General features: G+C 40.4%; 2 protein-coding genes and 1 long non-coding RNA gene across 5 annotated transcripts in view; 2 read left to right on the top strand and 1 right to left on the bottom strand.

Moving 5' to 3' along the window:
• atrx (ATRX chromatin remodeler) overlaps positions 1–5179 on the top strand; it is a 27630-nt gene extending 22451 nt beyond the window's left edge. For both annotated transcript variants that reach the window (XM_086084369.1, XM_086084370.1), the window contains exons 31-34: positions 28–138; positions 2249–2344; positions 2426–2554; positions 3899–5179. In XM_086084369.1, coding sequence (XP_085940495.1) covers positions 28–138; positions 2249–2344; positions 2426–2554; positions 3899–4120 — 558 coding nt within the window. In that variant the 3' untranslated portion in view covers positions 4121–5179. The remainder of the gene's footprint in view (positions 1–27; positions 139–2248; positions 2345–2425; positions 2555–3898) is intronic.
• Positions 5180–8998: 3819 nt separating this feature from the next.
• On the bottom strand, positions 8999–19408 carry fgf16 (fibroblast growth factor 16). Its single transcript, XM_086084765.1, has 3 exons — positions 18661–19408; positions 15960–16063; positions 8999–10484 (listed from the first exon to the last, which is right to left on the bottom strand). Exons 1-3 carry the CDS (start codon positions 18971–18973, stop codon positions 10239–10241), a joined length of 663 nt encoding a protein of 220 aa, XP_085940891.1. The 5' UTR covers positions 18974–19408; the 3' UTR covers positions 8999–10238.
• The window catches only part of LOC147168729 (uncharacterized), a 39974-nt gene continuing 31228 nt past the window's right edge, over positions 11814–20559 (top strand). Inside the window, exons 1-3 of one of the 2 annotated variants that reach the window (XR_015095960.1) lie at positions 11814–11854; positions 16000–16086; positions 17097–17701. This is a non-coding gene — a long non-coding RNA (uncharacterized LOC147168729). Of the gene's footprint in view, positions 11855–15999; positions 16087–17096; positions 17702–20559 lie in introns of those variants that run through there. The other variant, XR_015095961.1, reaches the window with a different exon arrangement.

Raw genomic sequence — 20559 nt, forward strand, 5'->3', positions numbered from 1 at the left:
ACTTTTTTCTTTTCTTTGCTCTCTCAGGGTCTGACCATGAGGAACAATTACCAGGCCAGCCCCCATATGGGCGCCTCTGCCATATTCTCCAACTACAACTTGGCGGCTTTGGCCACCATGACCAACCAGCAGCTGGAGGTAAGTAATGAGCTCCACATGCCCCTTTCCTGCCTCACACTCACCCCCCGCCCCCCACCCACCCCCCACGGCATGTTGCACCGCATTCCTCAGTCCCCGCCGCTAATTGTGACAACAGTCATGCGGCCGACCGGCTCACTGCCCCCCCGCCCCCTGCACATCGTAATACCTCATGTCTGGGCCAGCGTGTATTTATACGCGCTGGCACATCTGACTAAAGTAGCGGGAAGATCAGCGAAAGGAGCAGATGGGTAAAAATATTTAGGCTGGTTTCAATTATTATAATCACAGAGCGATATACAAATAAAGTTCCTGGGCGATACGATCACTCATTGTTGACGTGATGCTCACAATATAGCTCGCAACAGTTTGATGTCTCCTTCCAAACACCTCCTTGAAGTGAACTTTTTGACACATGGGAGTTCCACCCATGTTGAGGATTCTTGTAGTCCATGTAACACGTCGGGCTAATCAAAACACTTCAATTATTTGCTGGTTTCTGTGGAAACGCTTTTAGAGCCGCTCGCGAGATGAAGGAAATCACCAAGTCGAGTCGTTAGATCAGCGCTTCCCAAATCAAAACTCTCTTTTGACAATATTCCAGTTAACCTTTGGGAGCATTGCGCTTCATCGCTTCAATTAAGTTGCCAATATTTTAGTTCTGATCTGTTTAACACGTGGCACGGCGGTGGTCACAGACGGGAAACAAAATAGTGTCTATAAACTACCAAAATATATCATTTGTCTATTTGATGCTTTGTGTAAACATTGTTTGAATGTACGTTTTTTTAATGTTATGTTTATATTCCAACAATAGCTGACATGTATACAGGGGGGTGCAAACGTAGGTCTATACTAATCCTAAATAATTAGTATAATGCAATTTTCAAATCACAATGGCTGTCATTTGGGGAAGGGAAAAAAACTTTATTTGTAAGCTTTAACTACAAAACCAAAACATGTATGTATAATAGATATATTTACTGTAATACAAATTATATACATCGGAAGAGGACCTTGAAAAAATAATCGCATATTAAATCGAAATGGCAGTATTATTAAAATTATATTCGTTTTCAAAATCGTTTAGGCCAAGTATATACACTACCAGTCAACAGTTTGGGTACACTTTGTCATGGTTTGCAGTAAGAAGGGTCAATATTAACCTTTTATGTATTTTAATTTCTTTTCAAATAACATTAGCAGTTAATTTAACCACCAAGGAATTTTTACTAATAGCTACAAACATGACTGGAAGACAAATGATTCTGAAAAGTTGACACAAATGAACTGAACATTTTCATGGCATGCTGCTTAAATAATCTACCATGGATTTCCGAAAATATATTTTAAAGAATAATTAATAGTCATAGTAAATAATAAGGAACTACTTTTTCACCTTGCATGTGCAAATTAAGTATGACTTTTTGTGAGGTGATGCTATAAAAAAAAAGGGGGGGGGGGGGCTCAGATTTAGACAGTACTCTGTTCAAATAGAGACTATTCAAACATCGAAAGTCATTCTCATGCCACAGCAACAGGGGTCGCTATAGTCCCTAATCATCAAACCATTTCCGTCAATTGTAACTATGACAAGGGAGCATTAACTAAATGTTGAGTTTTTATTTATTTATTTATTTTTTACATTGTCATGTCATCTCATTGACAAATGCCGATAGTACAAATGACCTGGCTATCAGTTTCGGTACATCTTGCATTGAGTTGAAGAAAAAGATTTTAAAAAGCACCCGCCGGCTACATCACGTTCTGTGGCACGCAGCGGTTACGTTTCAACAATGTGCACTGAATTAAATGACATGTTGCTGGAAGTGCGGCGAGTGGATGATACAGTAAATCTCGTGGGCTGTAACAACCAAATGAGCTCATAATAACTTCAGAGCTCAATAATCCTCTGTGGGTTTGTCGCTATAAACAATGCTTGATGACATTAATCGTTTCAATCCATGTTATTTGCACAATCCCAGCTATGCAACACTCCCGCCGTTGCATTTAGGCTGAGCTGGAGGGAAAGGGGGGAGATCCACCGCTCGTGATGCTAATGAGATAACGGTGGCGTTTCAACTGTTCCTCCGTCTTCATTTGCGGACAGGAGCTTATCAACCAAGGTCGACTGAAGGTCATCGAAGCAACAAACGCGTTGAAGAATTTGCAACGAGACTCATTGGAAGATACGATCAACAGAATTGTAAGTGATGACAGTTTCCATTGGATAAAGGTCTCGGGATGGTGTTTGGAATCAACCTGTAAACTCTTCCTTGGTCCACAGTGGCAAGAGAACCCGTCTCTTCATGAGAACCAGGTCCAGGCTTTGGCTATGAGCCATATGGCCACTATCGATATGGAGGCCAAACGCAGAGAAGCTGTTTACAGAGAAACTCTCACCATGCAGCAGTCGGTAAGATGGTGCTTGAACACAAAACTTTCAAACTAAACAAATCGGCATCATGATGTCCCCTACAAAGATCTCTCTCCAGACCAGGGTTATGATAGTTTTGTCGCTGTGAGCACTCCCACAGTGGCGGAGCTTTCACACAGTCACTCGCGGTTCCGCTTCTTCTGCGATCCAATCTTCTGCCTGTGAAATTACTCGTGTTAATAACACTTTGGAAATGCACTATAGTCACTTAGTTTTGTTTTGTTTTTAAAACAGGTTTGATATTTTTGTAATGTTTTTTTCCCCTAAAAATGCTTCATTTTAGTTGCGTTCTTATCAGTTAAATTTTTTATTTATTTAATTATTACATTTGTTTTTAAACTTAGTTATAATTATTTTTTAAAGGTGTAATTTATTTTTACCCAAATCATTTTTCATTCTTATTTTTTTCATTTCATTCTTGTTTGTTTTTTAAATTCAGTTTGTTTTAAATAGTTTTTAAATCAGGTGTTTTATTTTTCTGCTAGTTTTTTTCTTTTTCAAAAATGCTACACTTTAGTTCTTATTAGTTGTAGTTTTTTTCTAGTAATGTTTTATTTAATTTGTGTTTTTTTTATTCAGTTTGTTTTCATTCATTTTTAAAGCAGGTGTTTGTTGTTGTTCTTTTATTTAAAAATAAGTTTTGTTTTAATTTTTATTAGTTTTAGTATTTATTTAATGTTTTGAATATATGGAGTATAATAATCAAGTGCAAGATGAAAAAAAAAGGTGTGAGGAACTACAGTTCTCAAACGACTGTTGATCCTTCATTTAATACCAAAATTAATAGATTTAAAATAAACCCTGTAAGCTCATGTATGATTTTGACAATGGTGAAAATGAAGGAAATTTTCACGATAATTTGAGTTACTCGTTTTTTTTGTATATTTATATACTTAAAATGTAATTTCAGTTAGTTTAAAAAATATATATAATAATTTTCATTATTTAAATTTTTTTTTTTACTGTAATAACCCTGCTCCAGAACAGTGGCTTTAAAAATAATAATAATGCATTTGCAAGCTGTCAAACTGCAACATTGTTGAGGAAAAATGGCTGAAACGTGATGGTGTACTTAAATGTCACACATGAACATTTACATTAAACTTAACAAGAATACAAAAAAAATAATTGTCCAACTTCCTAAAACATGCTCATTTGTCACTTACACAAATGCTCTAATGAATATTGAAAATCGTATTAATTGAGCTAAAATCACTGTTGCCACATGACAAAATATACATGGAAAGAAAAAAAATTCTAAACTCCTTATGTTTATTCAAAATGCATCACTAATATTCATCTTATGAATACTTGTCTCTTCAGCTGATGATGTACGTCCAGAAGGTGGTGAACAACAGGAAGGTCCAAGAGCAGCAGCTGGCCATGGCCAACCAAACCAGCCTCCTGAACATGGCCCTGCAGAACGGCATGCTGGGAGGAAACCGGCTCAGCCAAATGGACCTGCTGGGCCTTTACCAGCAGCTGCACGGAATGAACCCCCACGCCGCCATGGGCAAGAATCCCGGGCCCTCCAAGGGCCTGTAGCTCACACCGGCTCTCTGGTAACGAGCGTCTCTTATCGCTCGGGCGCGAAGCGGAGGCTCGGCCGCTTATCCACTGGAGTCGCAATTCCGTCGGCCACCGGGAGCCGGCGTAGCCCGATGTAAAAAGGAACTGTTTGAAAGGAGTCTATTTGGGAAACTCGTCAGAAATACAAAGTGTATATACCGCCTTAATGTTATTCATTCAAGTTCTATATCTTCATTTTTCACGTATTTAAAGTCGTCTGTTAGTTTGTTGAGCAGCGCTTGAAAGCGTTGCATTGTTTCCCCCCCTTAAAAAAAGGGGTTCATTCACCCTTTTTTATACCGGTACACTTTTAAAACCCCGACGGGACCAGTGTGGTTGGTGACAACCAGTAGATTCCTTCACCAATCAAACAAAATGGGGCGTCTATTGGGAAAAAAAATGGTGATGGCCTTCCCTCCCCCCACCCCCCAACCCTATTGGGCTTTTTATTTTTTCTCAACACACAGCCGATATTGAAAGGCTTGTGTTGTTCAAAACTGCCTGCTGGTCCCTGTGACCGTTTTTTTTTCTTCTTTTCTTCCTTGCATTGTCATTCTCACTGTTAGCGTGATGTCTAGCATAGCACTGTGCGTCCTCGTCATTGTTTTATGTTTCACTCGTGTTTGCCCCTGTGGTTGGGTGACTTGACTGGCTCTCACAAAGCGCAACTGCTCCAGCTAACGCTCCAATTTAGTTTGGAGGCTTGAGTGTGGGTGGGCGCGTGCTGGCTTGCTGGCTTTGTGACGCCTCCGTTTCACCTGACGGTTCTTTTTCGGACAACGTGCTGCTTCTTCTTAGACACGTTCTGCCCCACACTGGCCGTTGATGAGTGGTTTTGTGGGGCGGGAGAATTCTGTTTGTCATGTATTTGCACAAGGTGTATTTCATATACTTGTAGACTGTTTCTGCCCTTTTAAGAATGTTCTTATGTTAGCAAATACACCACAATTTGCCATGATGGCCTAATCTGCTATTATCTTGTTAAGTATTTAATATAACATTTAATAAAGTGACCAAAAGGATGAGCGTATCCAATTTTTTGGCTCGTGTGTTTTTGTAATACAAGATGGGCAGCGGAGTATGCTAGTAGTTACAAGTCTTGAGCAGTGAATATGTTCTGGATTTGAATCTTGGCTGTCCTTTCTGTGTGAGGTTAGCATATTTTTCCCTACAATTAGTCAATCAAACTATTTGTAAAGCACTTGTATGCGCATATACATGTACGGATATAGATATATCTTTAGTTCCTCTCCTGTGGATCTCTAAAAAAAATTGGGTAGAAATTATAATTTTTTTGCACATTTATCTTTTTTTTTTTTGTAAACATTTTTATCGTTTTTTTATATTATTTATATTATGATTATATATATTTTTTAATTAAATATTTTAGATAAAGTATTGTTTAAAGTAATTAATGATTTTGGTTTAAAAAGGCCAACATTTGCAAGATGTGAGAAAAAGAGACGAAAGGTAGATGGAAAAGTTTACAAAAATACCTTAAAATGTCCAAAAAGAGCAGAATATTACCAAATAATACACAAAATTGCCCAAAAAGTTAGAACATTTATTTTTTTAAAGCAGAAAAGAAATCGTTCAATAAGTAACCATAAACTGTCCAAAAACAGGAAAAGAAAGGCAGAAAATTACCATGAAATGTCTTTGGAATTGCAAAAAAAATAATCTGAAAATTCATTATTTAAAAAAAAAAAAAAAGGCAGAAAAGAAAAACATTTAAAAAGTAACTATAAAATCCTATAAAAAGAAATCCTTAAAATGATCAAATAAAGTTATCATTAAAAAAAAATTTTTTTTAGGTCAGCTAAGAAAACGTTTAAAAAGTAACTACAAAAGGTCCAAAAACAACAGAATAAATCCCCCCAAATTACCATATGATGTCCATCTTGTTTTGTTCATTTCAATGTTCAAAAGTTTTGCGACTAGACAGATTTTTCATTTATTTGGCCTAAAATGGCTCTTTTGACAGTAAAGGTTGCTGACCCCTGAAGACCACGAATCCAGTTAGCGATTTTCTAAATAAATGCATCCTTTTTGCCGTTTTCACGCTAAACTTGGCCTTTTTGGACTCCTATCCCTCCTTTCATCTCTTCCCTTCTCCATGTATTGTTTTCATATCTGCGTCTGCAAGGGTTTTTCCCCCTTCACGTCTTTGACTTTTCCATCTCCCCCCGCCGGGCCAGGAGCGGGGCAGGGGGGTTCACGCTCTCGCCTCGCCACTGGCAGATATCTGCCAGTGGAGGAGCATTACAACTATTGCAGATGTTGAAATGTTGATCCCGTCCCCCCAGATTAGCGGCGCTGCAGGTTTCTCGGCACATCCCCGGCGCTGGGCCAGCCGGCAGCTGTTTCTGTCCATTGTGTGTAGACGACACTATAGTTGAGTCTGTGGGGCCCCCGAACCCCAACAGCCGATCACTGCCCAAATCCACAGTGATGTGTAAAGCCAATTAGGAGTTTGGATCCAGTTGCATGGGGAATCTGATTTAGTACGGTGGATGAGGCCGACTAAGAGCGTACTGTTGAGCCAGACGGGCCTGTGCACTTTACTTGCTGAAGGCTTTATGGGGGCAAATTGGCCTGGGAGTCGACGTGTTCTTTTCTGGGAAACTAGATCTGCTGCAAATTCTTTTTACACAACATTCCCGCCGTCTTTCGGACGGGAAGACACAAAATCGTTTGTAATGTGCGCCCATAACTTTTTAGATCAAGAAAAAGTCAACTTGATTGAGATCCCTTCAAAATGTGTGTAGATGATTTTGCTTTCTTTTTTTTCTTATTTTTTTACAGTGGATCCTCAATTCAATGGACTACTAACTGGGAGAATGGGTCATTTGTTAGTCGATTGTCCGTTATGTCAAAGTACTTTTTTCGTGCCCTATAAACACCCAATCCAGGACAAAATGTTTATTTTGTACTTTTTGTACCCTAAAATTGCCCAGTAGAGTACAAAATTCTTGTATTTTTTAAAAGGCTTGAACCTGTTTGAAAAGCTTTCAAACTGATACAACTGTCAATGCTTGACAGGAGGCTTGTCACGTTTATGAGCCACACAATGTTAGCACTTTTATCACAATTGCTACGATGCCATACATAAGGGCGTTACAAAAAACTACTGTACCAAAAATAGCACGTTCTATTATATATATATATATATATATATATATATATTTTTTTTTTTTACTCGAGAATTATAACTGTAATTCAACAAAAGATGATATCTAAATCTAATACTGGGGTCTAAGGAACTAAACGATAAAAGAAAAAGGGGGTCTTCAAAGCAGCGCATACACTTGTTAATTATTATTATTTTTGATTTCTTAATTTTTTTCCTTGTTAAAAAATAGTGACCATCCTGCCACTCCTCCCTCTATACTAAGAAGAGCCTACGAGCTGTATATGTCTAATCTGTACGTATACGTATAGTTTATACAGTAGTCTGCTCGTGAGATGGGAGGAGTAAGATGGCCGCCCTGTGGCTTCAACTCGGCTATCCAGTCATATATTCAGATCAGTGGCGTTTAGCCTGTTCTAGTCTACTGTAAGATGAAAGTCTTTTGTTTGTAATATGTTTGTAGAATAAACTCATATTAAAAAGAATATAATATTAGAATTTAGTAGATTGTGCAATATTTACCACTGAAGGTAAACCAGCTGACGTTTATTTTGTAATCGTGCGATACCAATGGTGATAGACTTAAAGAAAAAAATATATATATATATCATGATTAGGGAGTAGGGATTCGGAATGAGTGAATGACTTTTTAATATGTTGTGAATGTCTCTAGTCATTCCTTCGTTTGTGTATGTAAACACTTTATATCTAAGCGACCAATGAAAACTTTCAAGTTCATGTATTACTAAATGTATTCTGTCATCCTTTTAACTCTTGGCTGCTCCGCCACCAGCCGCCCCCTTCATTTGGATTTGACAAATAGACGATGACTCACAACACCTTCAAAATGAGTCGTTTGCCGTTACAGTCAAATCCATGTTTTGGAAGGTTGAATTTCACTGAACCAAGTCATCTTAAATAACTTTTAGCGCACAGTGGTGAGTGTGAAAATGTAGATTTGATCAAGCTGGTGTTTATTTTCATTCACTGATTGTTAAATACACGTTGTTGTTGTTTTTTCCTGCCGTTGAAAAAAAATGAAATAAACATCAAGGGCTCTATTTTCCTAGACAGCACATCTGTGTCATGGCGCCAATGTGGATCGGCGCAAGGCTCTCTGAGAAGGAAAGTAACAAAGTACAAATACTTCATTACTGTACTTGAGTAGTTTTTTTTCCCAGTACCTTGTACTTTCCTGAGTATTTATTTTCTAGACTATTTTTTACTTTCATACATTTTAACACGAGTAGCCGATCTTTTTACTTGATACATTTTCAATGTATGTTCTCCTGGCTCCGCCAATCATGTGAAGCGTTGCATACGGTCCCCTACATCCCAGCTTGTGATTGGCTCCACCACATGCTCTATGTAGATCCATTTTTGCTCCACTGGTTAATTAATATCTTTCAAATAGGAAGTAACCTCCGGTAAAATACTTTTTATTTCTATTCATCAAGTACATCTCAGAGCCTGTACTTTTTTTTACTTTTACTTAAGTAATTATTTGAATGAGTACTTTTACTTTTACCAAAGTTGTTTGTTACACAAGTAATTGTACTTTTACTCAAGTAGAGAATGTCAGTACTTTTCCCATCTTTGGTGTTTGCTTACCTCTGCTGCGAAAACATGACATATAATCAACATACAAAGAAAAGCACACCATGACAAGCTCATGTACATTCTACATGTTTTTAATTGGTACATCAAATTTGGATCCAGGCGCAAATAGTCTCACTAGCAAATGTCTCATAGCAGGACAATTTTATTGTCATTAACTGCAGATCGCATTTATCATCATTGTTTCTAAAAATAAAAAAAATGCTTTATTGGTGTATTTCAGTAGAATCTACGGTCCAGATAATTTCAAGTTCATTACAAAATAAAGTCTTTGCAATAAATAAATATATAGATTTATATTTATACTTTATATGTGGAAAATAAATATATTGTACATCTCATAAATAGGATTGCCCAGATGCACCCCTCAGCCGCTTGCCTTTTTAAACATGTTCCTGACACGCTGAACATCACACGTCGCTTGTTCTTCATGCCGATGGAAAGCCCTTTGAGCATTTTCAACATCCTTGCTATCCAGCTTCATGAACTAGTATGCTCTTAGTCCTTAGATGCGTGCTACTAGTCCCACTAGTGACATTTTAAAATTGTACTAGTTAACATTTAACAGTTCAACAGTAGTAATAGTAGATACGCAGATGTGTAGTAGCAGTGGTGGAATTTTATTTTATTAGTATGGCACGGTTGTTCTACTAGTGCGCTGAATTGTGCTACTAGTGAGGACAAAACCTTTTGAGCATTTATTTGACATCCAAGCTTGAGGTTCATGTGTTCGCATGCTGTGTCCTCACTACAAGGACAACTTTGGCATGCTAGTAGGACATGCTACTAGCAAGGCAAAACTGCACTACATGCTACTAGTACTACTACGAAAAAAAAATGCTCAAGGGACATCCCATATTGTCCTCCATCTGGCTTGTTCAGTAAGTGCTCTTGGATGAAGACCACATTCGTCGCGTTCTCGTCTCGCTTCAGTACGTGACCACTCGGAACACGTCGCGGGAATGTCGCGCAATGTGTGTGCTCGTGTACACTTGAGCCTCCTTCCTGTCCTTCCTCTCTCTTGAGTCCACGTGGGAACGCGCCACCTCTTCCGTTAGCTCTAGTGCTTTCTTGCACCCTCAAAGGAAACCGTCCGTTTGGTTCTGCGCCAGCGTAGTGCTAATTGATCTCTCGGGAAAAAGTGGTTATAGCGCCCGACCGGAGCGTCCTCTCTCGCCCGTTTTGGTCGTCCGCAGATGCTGTGAAGCAACATCCAGGAACACGCAAAGATGTTTATATCAGTGCTCTTGGCGGTGACCTCAGCGGAGGGTAAACAGTTTTGTAGCAAACAACCCCCTGTGGCCACGTCTTCTTGGAAGCCGGACCGCGCCAGCGCGCAAGCTGCGGTCACCTGTATTGGAAGAGGTCCCGGTAGGCCTGAGGGATTTTTTCGATCTCCACGGGCCGCGGTAAGAAGTGTGTGAGTTTCTGGTGCTTTTTAGTCCTGCTGCCCTCCCTGGGCGAGCCGTCTTTGTTCAAGGCCACGTAGTAGAAGCGCGACGTGTCGTTGTGCTTGTACAGCGTGGACGCGTACGTGTTGTACCAGTTCTCCTCAAACTGCTCTCTGAACACGCACTCCGCCGTCAGCTTCCTCTGTAGAGAGAGAGGGGAGGGGGGGGGGGTGACACGTTAGGGTCTGAGATTCAAAATTTCTTTCACCATTGAAATGAGTGGAATTGTCATTAATCTGTTATAGCCCCCTAAAACTCCCCCCAAAATTGTAACACGTTTTTATATATATATATATACACAACACATTATCGTATCATACTTCATAAAAAAATAGTGATAACAAAAAAAATTATATAATTTAAAGATTTTTTTTTTCCTATTCATTATGCAGCTCCTTCTGATGTGCGCACCTTGGCCACCAGGGGGCAGCATAATACACGAATACTGTAATATGTGTACCAAAAAAAAAAAGACGGTCACAACCACTACAGTAACGAGTTTTTTTTCGAAGGGGAAAAATAATACGTTTGTTTTAAATATCTGTGCTTATAAAGCTCAAATACTTGCTACAAAGTTAACGCTAGCTAGTTTCATTAGCCTGTCTGCGGTGTTTTCCATTGTGTGTTAGCATTAGCATTAAGCTAGCTGACGTTCATCTGACAAAGCTAAACACACGTTGGGTAATTCTCATTTTGTGTTTAGTTTTATCAAGTAGGAGTGGCAATAAGCAGCTTTAAACAAACACTTAACAGTTTTTTTGTGAAGAATTGTTCACAATCTGCCAAACTGCTGCTTCTTATGTTCACTGCTGCCATACAGCCGCAATGCCTTCTTAAAAAAAAAAAAAAAACGATTCTTTTGATTGTATTTCAACATGAAATGGGACAACTTTTGCGTGGGTTTATGACTTCATCAGCCTTCAAATGCAGCCACTGAATGACGCAGCTGCAGAAGTGGGACACAGATTTTGGACTGCATTTGAGTGCATATTTATGGATTTACAATTTGCTGCACGTAAGTATTACTGAGGGCCCTTCGAATTGGTTGCAAGCGGTCTAGGGTATACCCCACATCATGCCCAAATTAACTTAAATTATATTAACAATGGGACTGTTTCTTTAACCAATCAGATTTCATATTGGAAGGTAACTGGCCACCAGTGACATCCTCTGATTGGTTCTTTGGAGTGAGTTAAGTTTGACTAGCAACACATGTCTGTAATGATCTACACACATTAATACATTTAATAACCAGCTTAAGTAAGTAAGTATGTTGCATTTTAAGAATTGTTCTTATGTTTTTAACAAGCTATTTAATTAAAGTTCCAGGTTCACAACCCAGCTATTTCAGATTTTTTTCTTTTTCTTTCTCTACTTTGTTCAGCCCGTTTGGTGTAATTGCACTGATGGCCACGAGATGGCAACACATTACTCTTTCAAACGGTGTACATTTGAAAGAAGAAGATTGAAACCAGGAAGTAGGCCAACAGTATTTCAAGCGCAGCTGCGATGGTATGGAAATGTCTTTTTCAAAGTTAAATCCCTTGTAATCCTGCTTTTAACATCTACAGAAAGTGATGGCTGGAGATTAATTTGATAAAGTTAATCTTTAAGCATAATTATTGTTGTATATTGTAAGATGATTGATGATTGTTAGTTTCACTTAATTGCGGAAGATGTATGTGATACAGTTGTGTACTGTTTTATTGATTTTTTTGTGTATTATATGGACATTCTGTATAGTATTTAGAGATGGATTACAAATTCACTCCTGTGAATGCCAGAAAGTCATCTCAATGTCTTACGTCCTCTTTGGAGCCGAATATCCAACGTAACCTGAAATCGACCGTGACTGTTCAAAATGGAGCTTGAAACAATGTTTAATGACGTGTCCGACGAAGCAGTTGGCCTTCGCTTCCCGCTATATAGCATGCGTGTCATCAAACGCAGAAACTCATTTAAGCAGGTGCTCATTATGACGAGGGCAAGTCATTAGGGATGACTTTTCACTTAACATTCCTCCCTCGCTCCGCAGACCTGCTGACCTCTCGGGATCATTTCCCTCCCTGTAATGCAACATGAACGCTTAACAGGCGTACGCGCGCGCACACACACACACACACAGCCAGCGTCTCTAAAAGCCGTCCTGACAGCGCAGCGTGAGCGATGGCTGCCGGTTCAGCAGGTGAGAGCGAGCTGGCTGAGCGCGTGAGAGCAACGGGAAGACACGAGGGTACCAGCTCCTCGGCTGCCAAAGACCAGTCAGTCATGCAACGCCTGCTTTTGGTTCTGCTCTGCAAGCAGCCCGCACAGAGGGAGAATCCCCCCAAGAAGGAACCCCCTCGACTGAGCCGTTGCAAAGGAGCAGGGGTTTAGCTGATGGTCTGTCAGGCTGAGCTGAGCTGTTGTGTGTAAACACAACCCCGAAGACACATGACCGGACGGTCCTATTAGACACTTACTTCGGCGCATCGCAAACTCGTCAAGGTCTGGTGGCTCGTTGCGGCGGAAGAACCCTTCTAACTTTTGACCCTGGGCCTCTTTACTTGGGGGCGAAGGGCTTATAGCAAAACATTTCTTGCTTTGAATGTGTCGTCTTTAATTCCAATGCATATTTGTGGTTTGTATATTCAAGATTTTTTTTCTTTCGTTATTTACTGAAAATCTCCATTAGTTGTTTGCGCTCTGGTCAAAGCAATAACATTTTTACTTTGGTCATTTGTTTGCCCATGGATGCTAGCATATTAATGTATGCTAGCTAGGAAGTGTGGAACTGCCAATATGGAGTAAACAGTTTTGACCAGGCTATGTATTGATAAAGTTGGAAGGTACTGATAAAGTCGTTCAAACCTACTGTGAAATCGTTCGAATGTATTGGTGAAGTCGTTTGAACGTATTGGTAAAATGTCGGCATAATACTAAACCATACAGCATTTTTTCCCATCATGTCATGGGGTACTGCCAAAATTGCTCATGCGCAAATAAAAACAACAACACCCTGTGGCATTCTGGGAATGAGAAAAAAAATGCCTCTCGGCCAGAGGGCAGCCATTTTACGTTGCCACTGTTATCAACCATTTCTATTTGTTTTTCGCTGAAAACACTGTTATCAGTGCGTTATCCGTACGCCACACACTGGCATTTTTGCAGCAGGGAAATCAATGTGTTCAAGTTAGGCGTGCTTAGCGAGTGGCAACGTAAGATGCGAGTCAGCGGTCATTGTTAGTCCATTCATGTATAAGTTACTGTGTTTTTAGCATTTAGCATTATAGATCAAAAATGGACTGATCCACTTTATGGGTCAATTTGACCCAACTTTCTGGGTTGTTTTATACAATAGTGCTGTCAAAGTTAAAGCGTTAGTTAATTAATCACAAAAAAAAATCACATTAATCATGTATTAACGCTGACCACAAATGATCCTTTAGCTTGACAGCGGATGGTTATATTAAAGGTAGCACAGGTTGTGTTTGAGCAATAAACATAACGAGATGCATTAAAGTAAAGAATAAATAAAATAAAATAAAATTGTGTATGACTTTCAGAATATTTGTTCATGTCAAAATATTGGGGTGATATTTTAAATTATGCAAGTAATTAACTGATTAGAAATATGAGGATAAGCGTGTGCAGTGGTTCAAAAAAGTGTTGACGACATCCTCAAAACATTAAATGTCGACAAAATAAACACATAACGGATGCTGTTCAATGTTGATTGAAAAAGGCTTTTTAACTAAGTGATTAATTGTGATTAATCAAAATTCTAAGATGTGATTAATCTGATTTAAAAATGTAATCGTTTGACAGCTCTAAAAATGACCGAATTTTTTGACCCGTGTAAAGGATCCGACCAATATTTATGAGTTGTTTTACACTAAAAGTCTTATTTCTTGACTCAAAGTTGGGTCAAATCGACCCAATTAGAGGATCCGTCAATTTTTGACCCATAGTTATGTGAGTGCACAGTTTACTCTCACAGTGAACACTCTAAACAAAACACTGTAAAAACAGTTGGGTCAAAAATAACCCAACTATGGGTCAAAAATTGACCAATCCTCTAATTGGGTCAATTTGACCCAACTTTGAGTCAAGAAATGCATCTTTTAGTGTAAAACAACTCGTAAATATTGGTCTGATCCTTTACTCGGGTCAAAAAATTGGGTAATTTTGTATAAAACAACCCAGAAAGTTGGGTAAAATTGACCCATTAAGTGGATCGGTCTGTTTTTGACGCAATAATTGGGTTACTTTTGACCCAACTGTTTTTAGAGTGTTCAAACGACTTAACAGTACAGTTGAGTGACATTTAAAACTGTCCATGCTAAGGTAATACTATCGGCTAGCCTCATGGGAAGGTTGTTTGTTGAATAATTGAACTGCTAAATACGAGTTGTTTATGTAACATGGGTTCATGACCGTGTACATTCTAGCTGCATGGTCCTGGCCGTTTTAAGTGTTTTGCTGACATCTTATGACTTCTTTAGAACTACAAACCAGTTTTAGAGTGGCAGTAAAATTATAGCATAGTTATCTAACATAATAGACTTTTGTCAATAGTATAATTAAAAAAAACGGCAGGTGCTGCTGTTTTGCTTAGCAACAGAATTCAAATCAGCTCATCTGTTCACTTTAATGAACCGTGGAGTCACATTTGACCAACTGGGCCCTGGCATCTTTGAGAGGGCCGTCCACTTTTTTGACTTGGTCATGTTGGTCAGGTGTACAACTGGGCTTCTCGTCATTCCCCAATCACTGCCCCCCCACCATCCACCATCAGCTGCCCCTCCCCCCTGGGGGTCAAAGCCCCAGGATAGCAGACTCTGATAGCATGCAGTAACAATATCTGCACTCAACACAATGGGCGTGTTTAAAGGTAGAAAGGTGGCCTCTGTTTGGAAACGCTCTGGGATGGAGGTCGCGGGGTGTGGGTGCGAGGGAGGGAGAGGGGAGGCGGGGTGCTTGGCCCCGAGAGGCCCCCAGGTAATGCCTTGGGACACCTGATACACATAACCCTCACATACTTCCCCCCTCTTTGTCTTCATCTCTTTCCTCTCTCTTGAGATAAAAACATTCTGCATGCATGACAAAGAGGGGGAGATTCTTGTGAACGAAGCAAACTCAAGGTCATCAAGTTCACCAACAACACACCTCTGATGGCCTGGACCCACTTTGACAAGACTTTAGCAATATTTCTGGAATGGCGAGAGCTTGAGGAGTCTTTTCTTCAGGCTGCTTTGTAATCTGCTATCGAGGATTCATTCATAGACGTGAGGCATCAAGAGGGGCGGAGCTACAAGAGGAGCATGTGAGACATAATTGTTTTGTCTCAGTGCAATTTCCTATCAGGCCACGAGCCTTGACAACGCACTGAAACCCAGATGATTACGTCTATTTGCCAGCAAACACTCTAGAAGATCATCACTGCACTTTTCGGGGTGACCCATATAACCTTGGGCTTTGCTAAATCCATGGTGGAATATCCACTTCCATAAACCAAATCGTTAAACACTACAAACTTCCCCTTAAAGCGATTAAAATATCAAATAAGCCATCGCTAACTCCTGTTTCGAAGCATTGTGCATCAACCCCAGGCAAGGAATGGAGGGTTTTGACTCACCGACCCATAGAGCTCTCCTTTCTCGTTCATGCCGAGGTAGAGTCCGGCGTCCACGCCCCTGATGCTGACCAGACCGACTGCCAGACTGATGAACTCCAGGATACCTTGGGATCAAACATGCACGCTGGTAAGGAAGCATTATACTGTACACATCCAGAAAGAGTGGTCTGTGCATTTTGATGATCAAATTGTTTTAGTTTTTGGTTCTTTTTCTACTGGTTTGACCCTGGATGCCTGTGATGCAATTACAGAGACAGGAACTAAAATGTGATGCCTTTTTTTGCTTTATTTTTTTTATAGAACATAGTAACATTGTACAGTGTGTGGGAAATAATTGGGAGTTTAAATTGATTTAATATTTAAAATGTGTTTAAATAAATATATTATAAATATATATATATATATATATATAATAAGCTATATTTTAAGTATTTTAATCCGTTTGCACTTGCTATACAGCCAAGGCTGTACACTCTAAAAACAGTTGGGTCAAAAGTAACCCAATTATGGATCAAAAATGGGCCGATCCACTTCATGGGTCAATTTTACTCTACTCTACTATTTTACTTTGAGTCAAGAAATGGGTCTTTCAGTGTAAAGCAACCTCATAAATATTGGTCAGATCCTTTACTTGGGTCAACAAAAATTGGGTAATTTTGTACACTCTAAAAACAGTTGGGTCAAAAGTAACCCAATTATAGATTTAAAAAAAGGCCTGATCCACTTTACGGGTCGATTTGACCCAAATTTCTGGGTTGTTTTATACAAAATGACCCATTTTTTTGACCCAAGTAAGGGATCTGACCAAAACGTATGAGTTGTTTTACGCTGAAAGACCCATTTCTTGACTCAAAGTTGGGTCAAATCGACCCAAGTAGAGGATCGGTCCATGTTTTACCCATAGTTGGGTTATTTTTGACCCAACAGTTTTTAGTGTAGTACCGATGTTGTTGAATGTTTTATGAAGTGTTTTTTGTTTTCTGTGCTCGATTTACAACCGGTTGAAATGTGACACGAGAGATGCTTGGCAAGAAGTCTAGCGAGCGGTTGGTGCCCCCCCCCCCCCCCCCCTCACCTAACTAGCAGTGACTTTTATGAGGAAGCTGAGCCTTGTGTGCCTCCGATGTTGACTCACAGGAAGTTCCAGCGCGAGCGTACGTGAACTTCAAAGTTTGGGAAACAAGCAGTCAAATTAAAAGCCTGGATGCCGGGATGCAGAGGTTAGCAGTCAGACAGGATCCAGCTGGCAGAGGCCAGGGTGCGGCCACCTGGCCCCCATCTTCCCCCGAGCTCACCGGGTGCCAAACACTGACACTGTGCCTTTTTAATCAGAGCCATGTCTGACAAAAGGCCTCGCATCTGAACCTTAAGTCGAGCCAGAGACAAACACGAGGACCACCCATCCTTTTTATGCGCACCGTCCTGTTTTTTTGGACGCCTGCACTGGAAGCCGACCAGTAGTCCTGCTTCAGCCTGCACCTGCGTGTCTGCATGTTGCACGTTCGCACCCTTGTTAGCGGCCGAGGAGAGGAGACACCTGCGGCCGGTGCCCGAAGGGGATTAGGCGGGGGGAGAAGCGGGCCGAGATTTTCCCTCCCTGCACGCCAGGTGACTGTGACGCACGGTCGGATAGCCACTGGGGATGTAAAGAGCTCAAGAGTGACACCGGTGGAGATTCATTTAATTGCTTGCGTTGCCTCATCTGCAAACAATATAGACGACACTTGCATGTGGAAGCAAGCTGGTATACCACAGGCAGGTTTTGGAAAATATAAATAAATAGGGATGTTTGATATCACATTTTAGGCTGCTAGTACGAGTCTCTTGAATAGTCACCGATACCAAGTACTGATACCACTAGTACTTTTGATTCATTAAAAAAACAATGACAGATCATTTTAAATAAAGGCATATTTTTTCCCAATATAGCATTTCCCTTAAAACTACATAGAATGAATGGCATTTTTCTATTCTTATATCTAATGTGTAGTTTTTGATAGTTAAAGGGCCACAAGATGGCTGATACTGGTATCGACAACCATCGTGAGTACCGATACCTTGAAATAAGGCCAGGTTTTGGCCTGATTCCGATACCTGGTACCTTTACTCGCCTATCCCTATTCATTACTTTAATGAACATATTTTAATGAAAAATAGTTAAATTAGCTGGTGTTCATGGTGTCTCTATTTCCATATATTAGGAAGCAAGGAAACAGTTTATAATCTTTGCTTTGTCAAAATCACCTCGTTACTTTTATGACGACAAAAAAAATTAGGCTACAATCAAGTTTTTGAATGGTTGATTGAGAGAAATCAAGATATTCCTCTTCCATGGTCTTATTTATATAAATAAATAAAAAAGCATACAATTATTTTACTTTTTGTAATATGCCTTGTGAGCACTTTTGAACATTATCAGAGAAAAGTGCTGGATACATCAATTTGATTGACTTTTGCTTGAAATTATTTTATACATTAGGCTTACTATCTATCTATCTATCTATCTTAATTGGTGCCTTGCTCAGTGGCACTCCGAAAGTCAATTAAACACGCTCCCACAACACGTTCTATTTTTTTTCCCTTCTCAAACCCGAGACCCTGAGTCAAGCCAAGTCTCCGAAGTGACCACCTAATCCAAACTAAAGTGCACAAAAAAACGCTCCTTTCGATACATTCAAATCGATTAATGAACTCTACGTACCAAACCTGCTGTGGTCCTGCCTGGTCCCGTGCACCGTCCCGTTAGGGAATATCTCCAGCTGGAAGCCGGTCCTGCAGTAGAGCTGCCTCCGCCTCAGGATGCCTTTGAGGTGTCCGAAGTCGGTGGGCGACCCCCGCTGGAGGCCCCCTTCGATCTGGCCCAGGCGCTCGTTCAAGCCCAGCGGAGGCTCCGGCTGCAGGGGCGCGTTCCCGAACGCTGGAAAAGTTTGTAAATCCAAGTCGAGCGCTCCGAACAAAGTCCCCACCTCGGCCATGGTGTGCACGGCCGTCAGGTTCAAACTAAGCGAAGGCATTTAAAGCGGAGCAATCGGGGGGGAAAGTGGTGAAAATGTCCGAGCCATGCAGGCTGAATGAAGTTCCTCTCGTCATCCGTTTTGATATGTGCGCTAATGAGAAGGAAAAGACTCGATTATATACATCCTCCCCACGCATTCTCCTCACATTGGCCACGCCTGGCTGGCATCCTCTTGTTGCGCGCACCTCACTCGATCCGAGCGCGGACTCTTCTAATCCAACTCGTCTGCGTAAAATCTCCTCAACGAGAAGCGGCGAGAGGTGCGTTCGAAGGCCATCCTTGAACGCTGACCGCCGCGCGATCCATCTGCTGCCTTTTCAGAGCTCGCGTCTCCCGATTTCCCAACGAGATGATGGAAATAACGCGTGCATATTCTCAGTGCAATCCAAGCTTGCGCGCAAGTGTCAGTGCCAACAACTGGAGCTTCTCATGAGAGTCGTCTCTCTTCCTCCTCCTCCTTCTTCTTCTTCTCCTCCTCCTCCTCTTCCTTCTCCTCCTCCTCTTTGGAAGCAGGTGCTTCCTCGCCACTCTGCACTACGTCTGCAAAGGGCTGCAGCTTTAACCACTTGTTGGGCCTACTACTGGTGAGAAAGGAAGGGGGGGGGGGTCTCCTTAATGTGTCGTGCACCATCAAACGTGACTGGTGTGAAACCACCACAGACACTCGAGTGACTTTAAAGACCCTGTAAAGTGAATTCAGAGATTTGTTTGGAAATACATTACGGAAGCTGTGAGAACAGAAGACAGAATTCTGATTTATATTGTGTTTGTGGAATATGAGTTAAGTAGCAAAATCCACCTGTTTTGTATCCATCTCGGGTGGCGGCCATTTTATCACTTACTCTCGACTGAAAATTACATCACATTTGCTCAGGTAACGAACCAATCACGACTCGGCTTCAGAAAACAGATGAGCCATGATTAGTCATGACCTGACCCCTGAGCAACTGTGATGTCATTGTCAGTCGATAGCAAGTGGCAAAATGAGATGAATAAAAATTGGTAGATTTTGCTGCATAATTCCACAAACACAATATTAATCTGAATCCTATGTTTAGACTAATGGGGCTGCATAGAACATATAAGTGAAAATAAATTATTTGGGTTGACTTCCTCTTTAAAACAATCGCCCCAATATTTTGGATTCAATGGATGTTAAGTATTTTCTTGCCCGAAAATGTCAGAAAAAAAATTGCGGTCAATATTCACCAAATTTTATGTGAACATCTCTACTTAGGCCAACTTCAACTGTAACAAATATTAGAACAATAACCCCAATATTTTTTTTAATTTTTTTTTTTATTTGGGAAAACGCTTAACGTCTATAAAAATCAAAATATTTCGGCCGATGTTCTGTTATTTTCAGAGATAGAGATACTCACATACATTTTGGTGATGATTGTTCTTTTCCGACATTAGACGTTTTTTTGTTTTGTTTTTTACACTTAAATGTTTTGAACTGTGCTAATTGTGGACATAGTGTAATGCGTTAACATTGCGTTTTTCATTTTTTGTTTTTTAGCCGATGCTAAATTAGCGCCCTCTGTCACACGTTGGCGGAGTGCCTTCGTTCGCATCCAGCAC

The sequence above is a fragment of the Leptonotus elevatus genome, chromosome 9 (genome assembly GCF_054856555.1).
Source record: "Leptonotus elevatus isolate MCC_2025b chromosome 9, RoL_Lele_1.0, whole genome shotgun sequence".
Taxonomy (NCBI): Eukaryota; Metazoa; Chordata; class Actinopteri; order Syngnathiformes; family Syngnathidae; genus Leptonotus; species Leptonotus elevatus.

Excerpts from the sequence above, each read along its gene's own strand:
- fgf16 (XM_086084765.1), bottom strand. The coding sequence starts at position 18,973 with ATGCCTTCGCTTAGTTTGAACCTGACGGCCGTGCACACCATGGCCGAG. Across the intron at positions 16,064-18,660 it reads GCAGGACCACAGCAGGTTTG|GTATCCTGGAGTTCATCAGT; the intron begins GTACGTAGAGTT and ends TTTGATCCCAAG. Across the intron at positions 10,485-15,959 it reads AAGGAGAGCTCTATGGGTCG|AGGAAGCTGACGGCGGAGTG; the intron begins GTGAGTCAAAAC and ends CTCTCTCTACAG.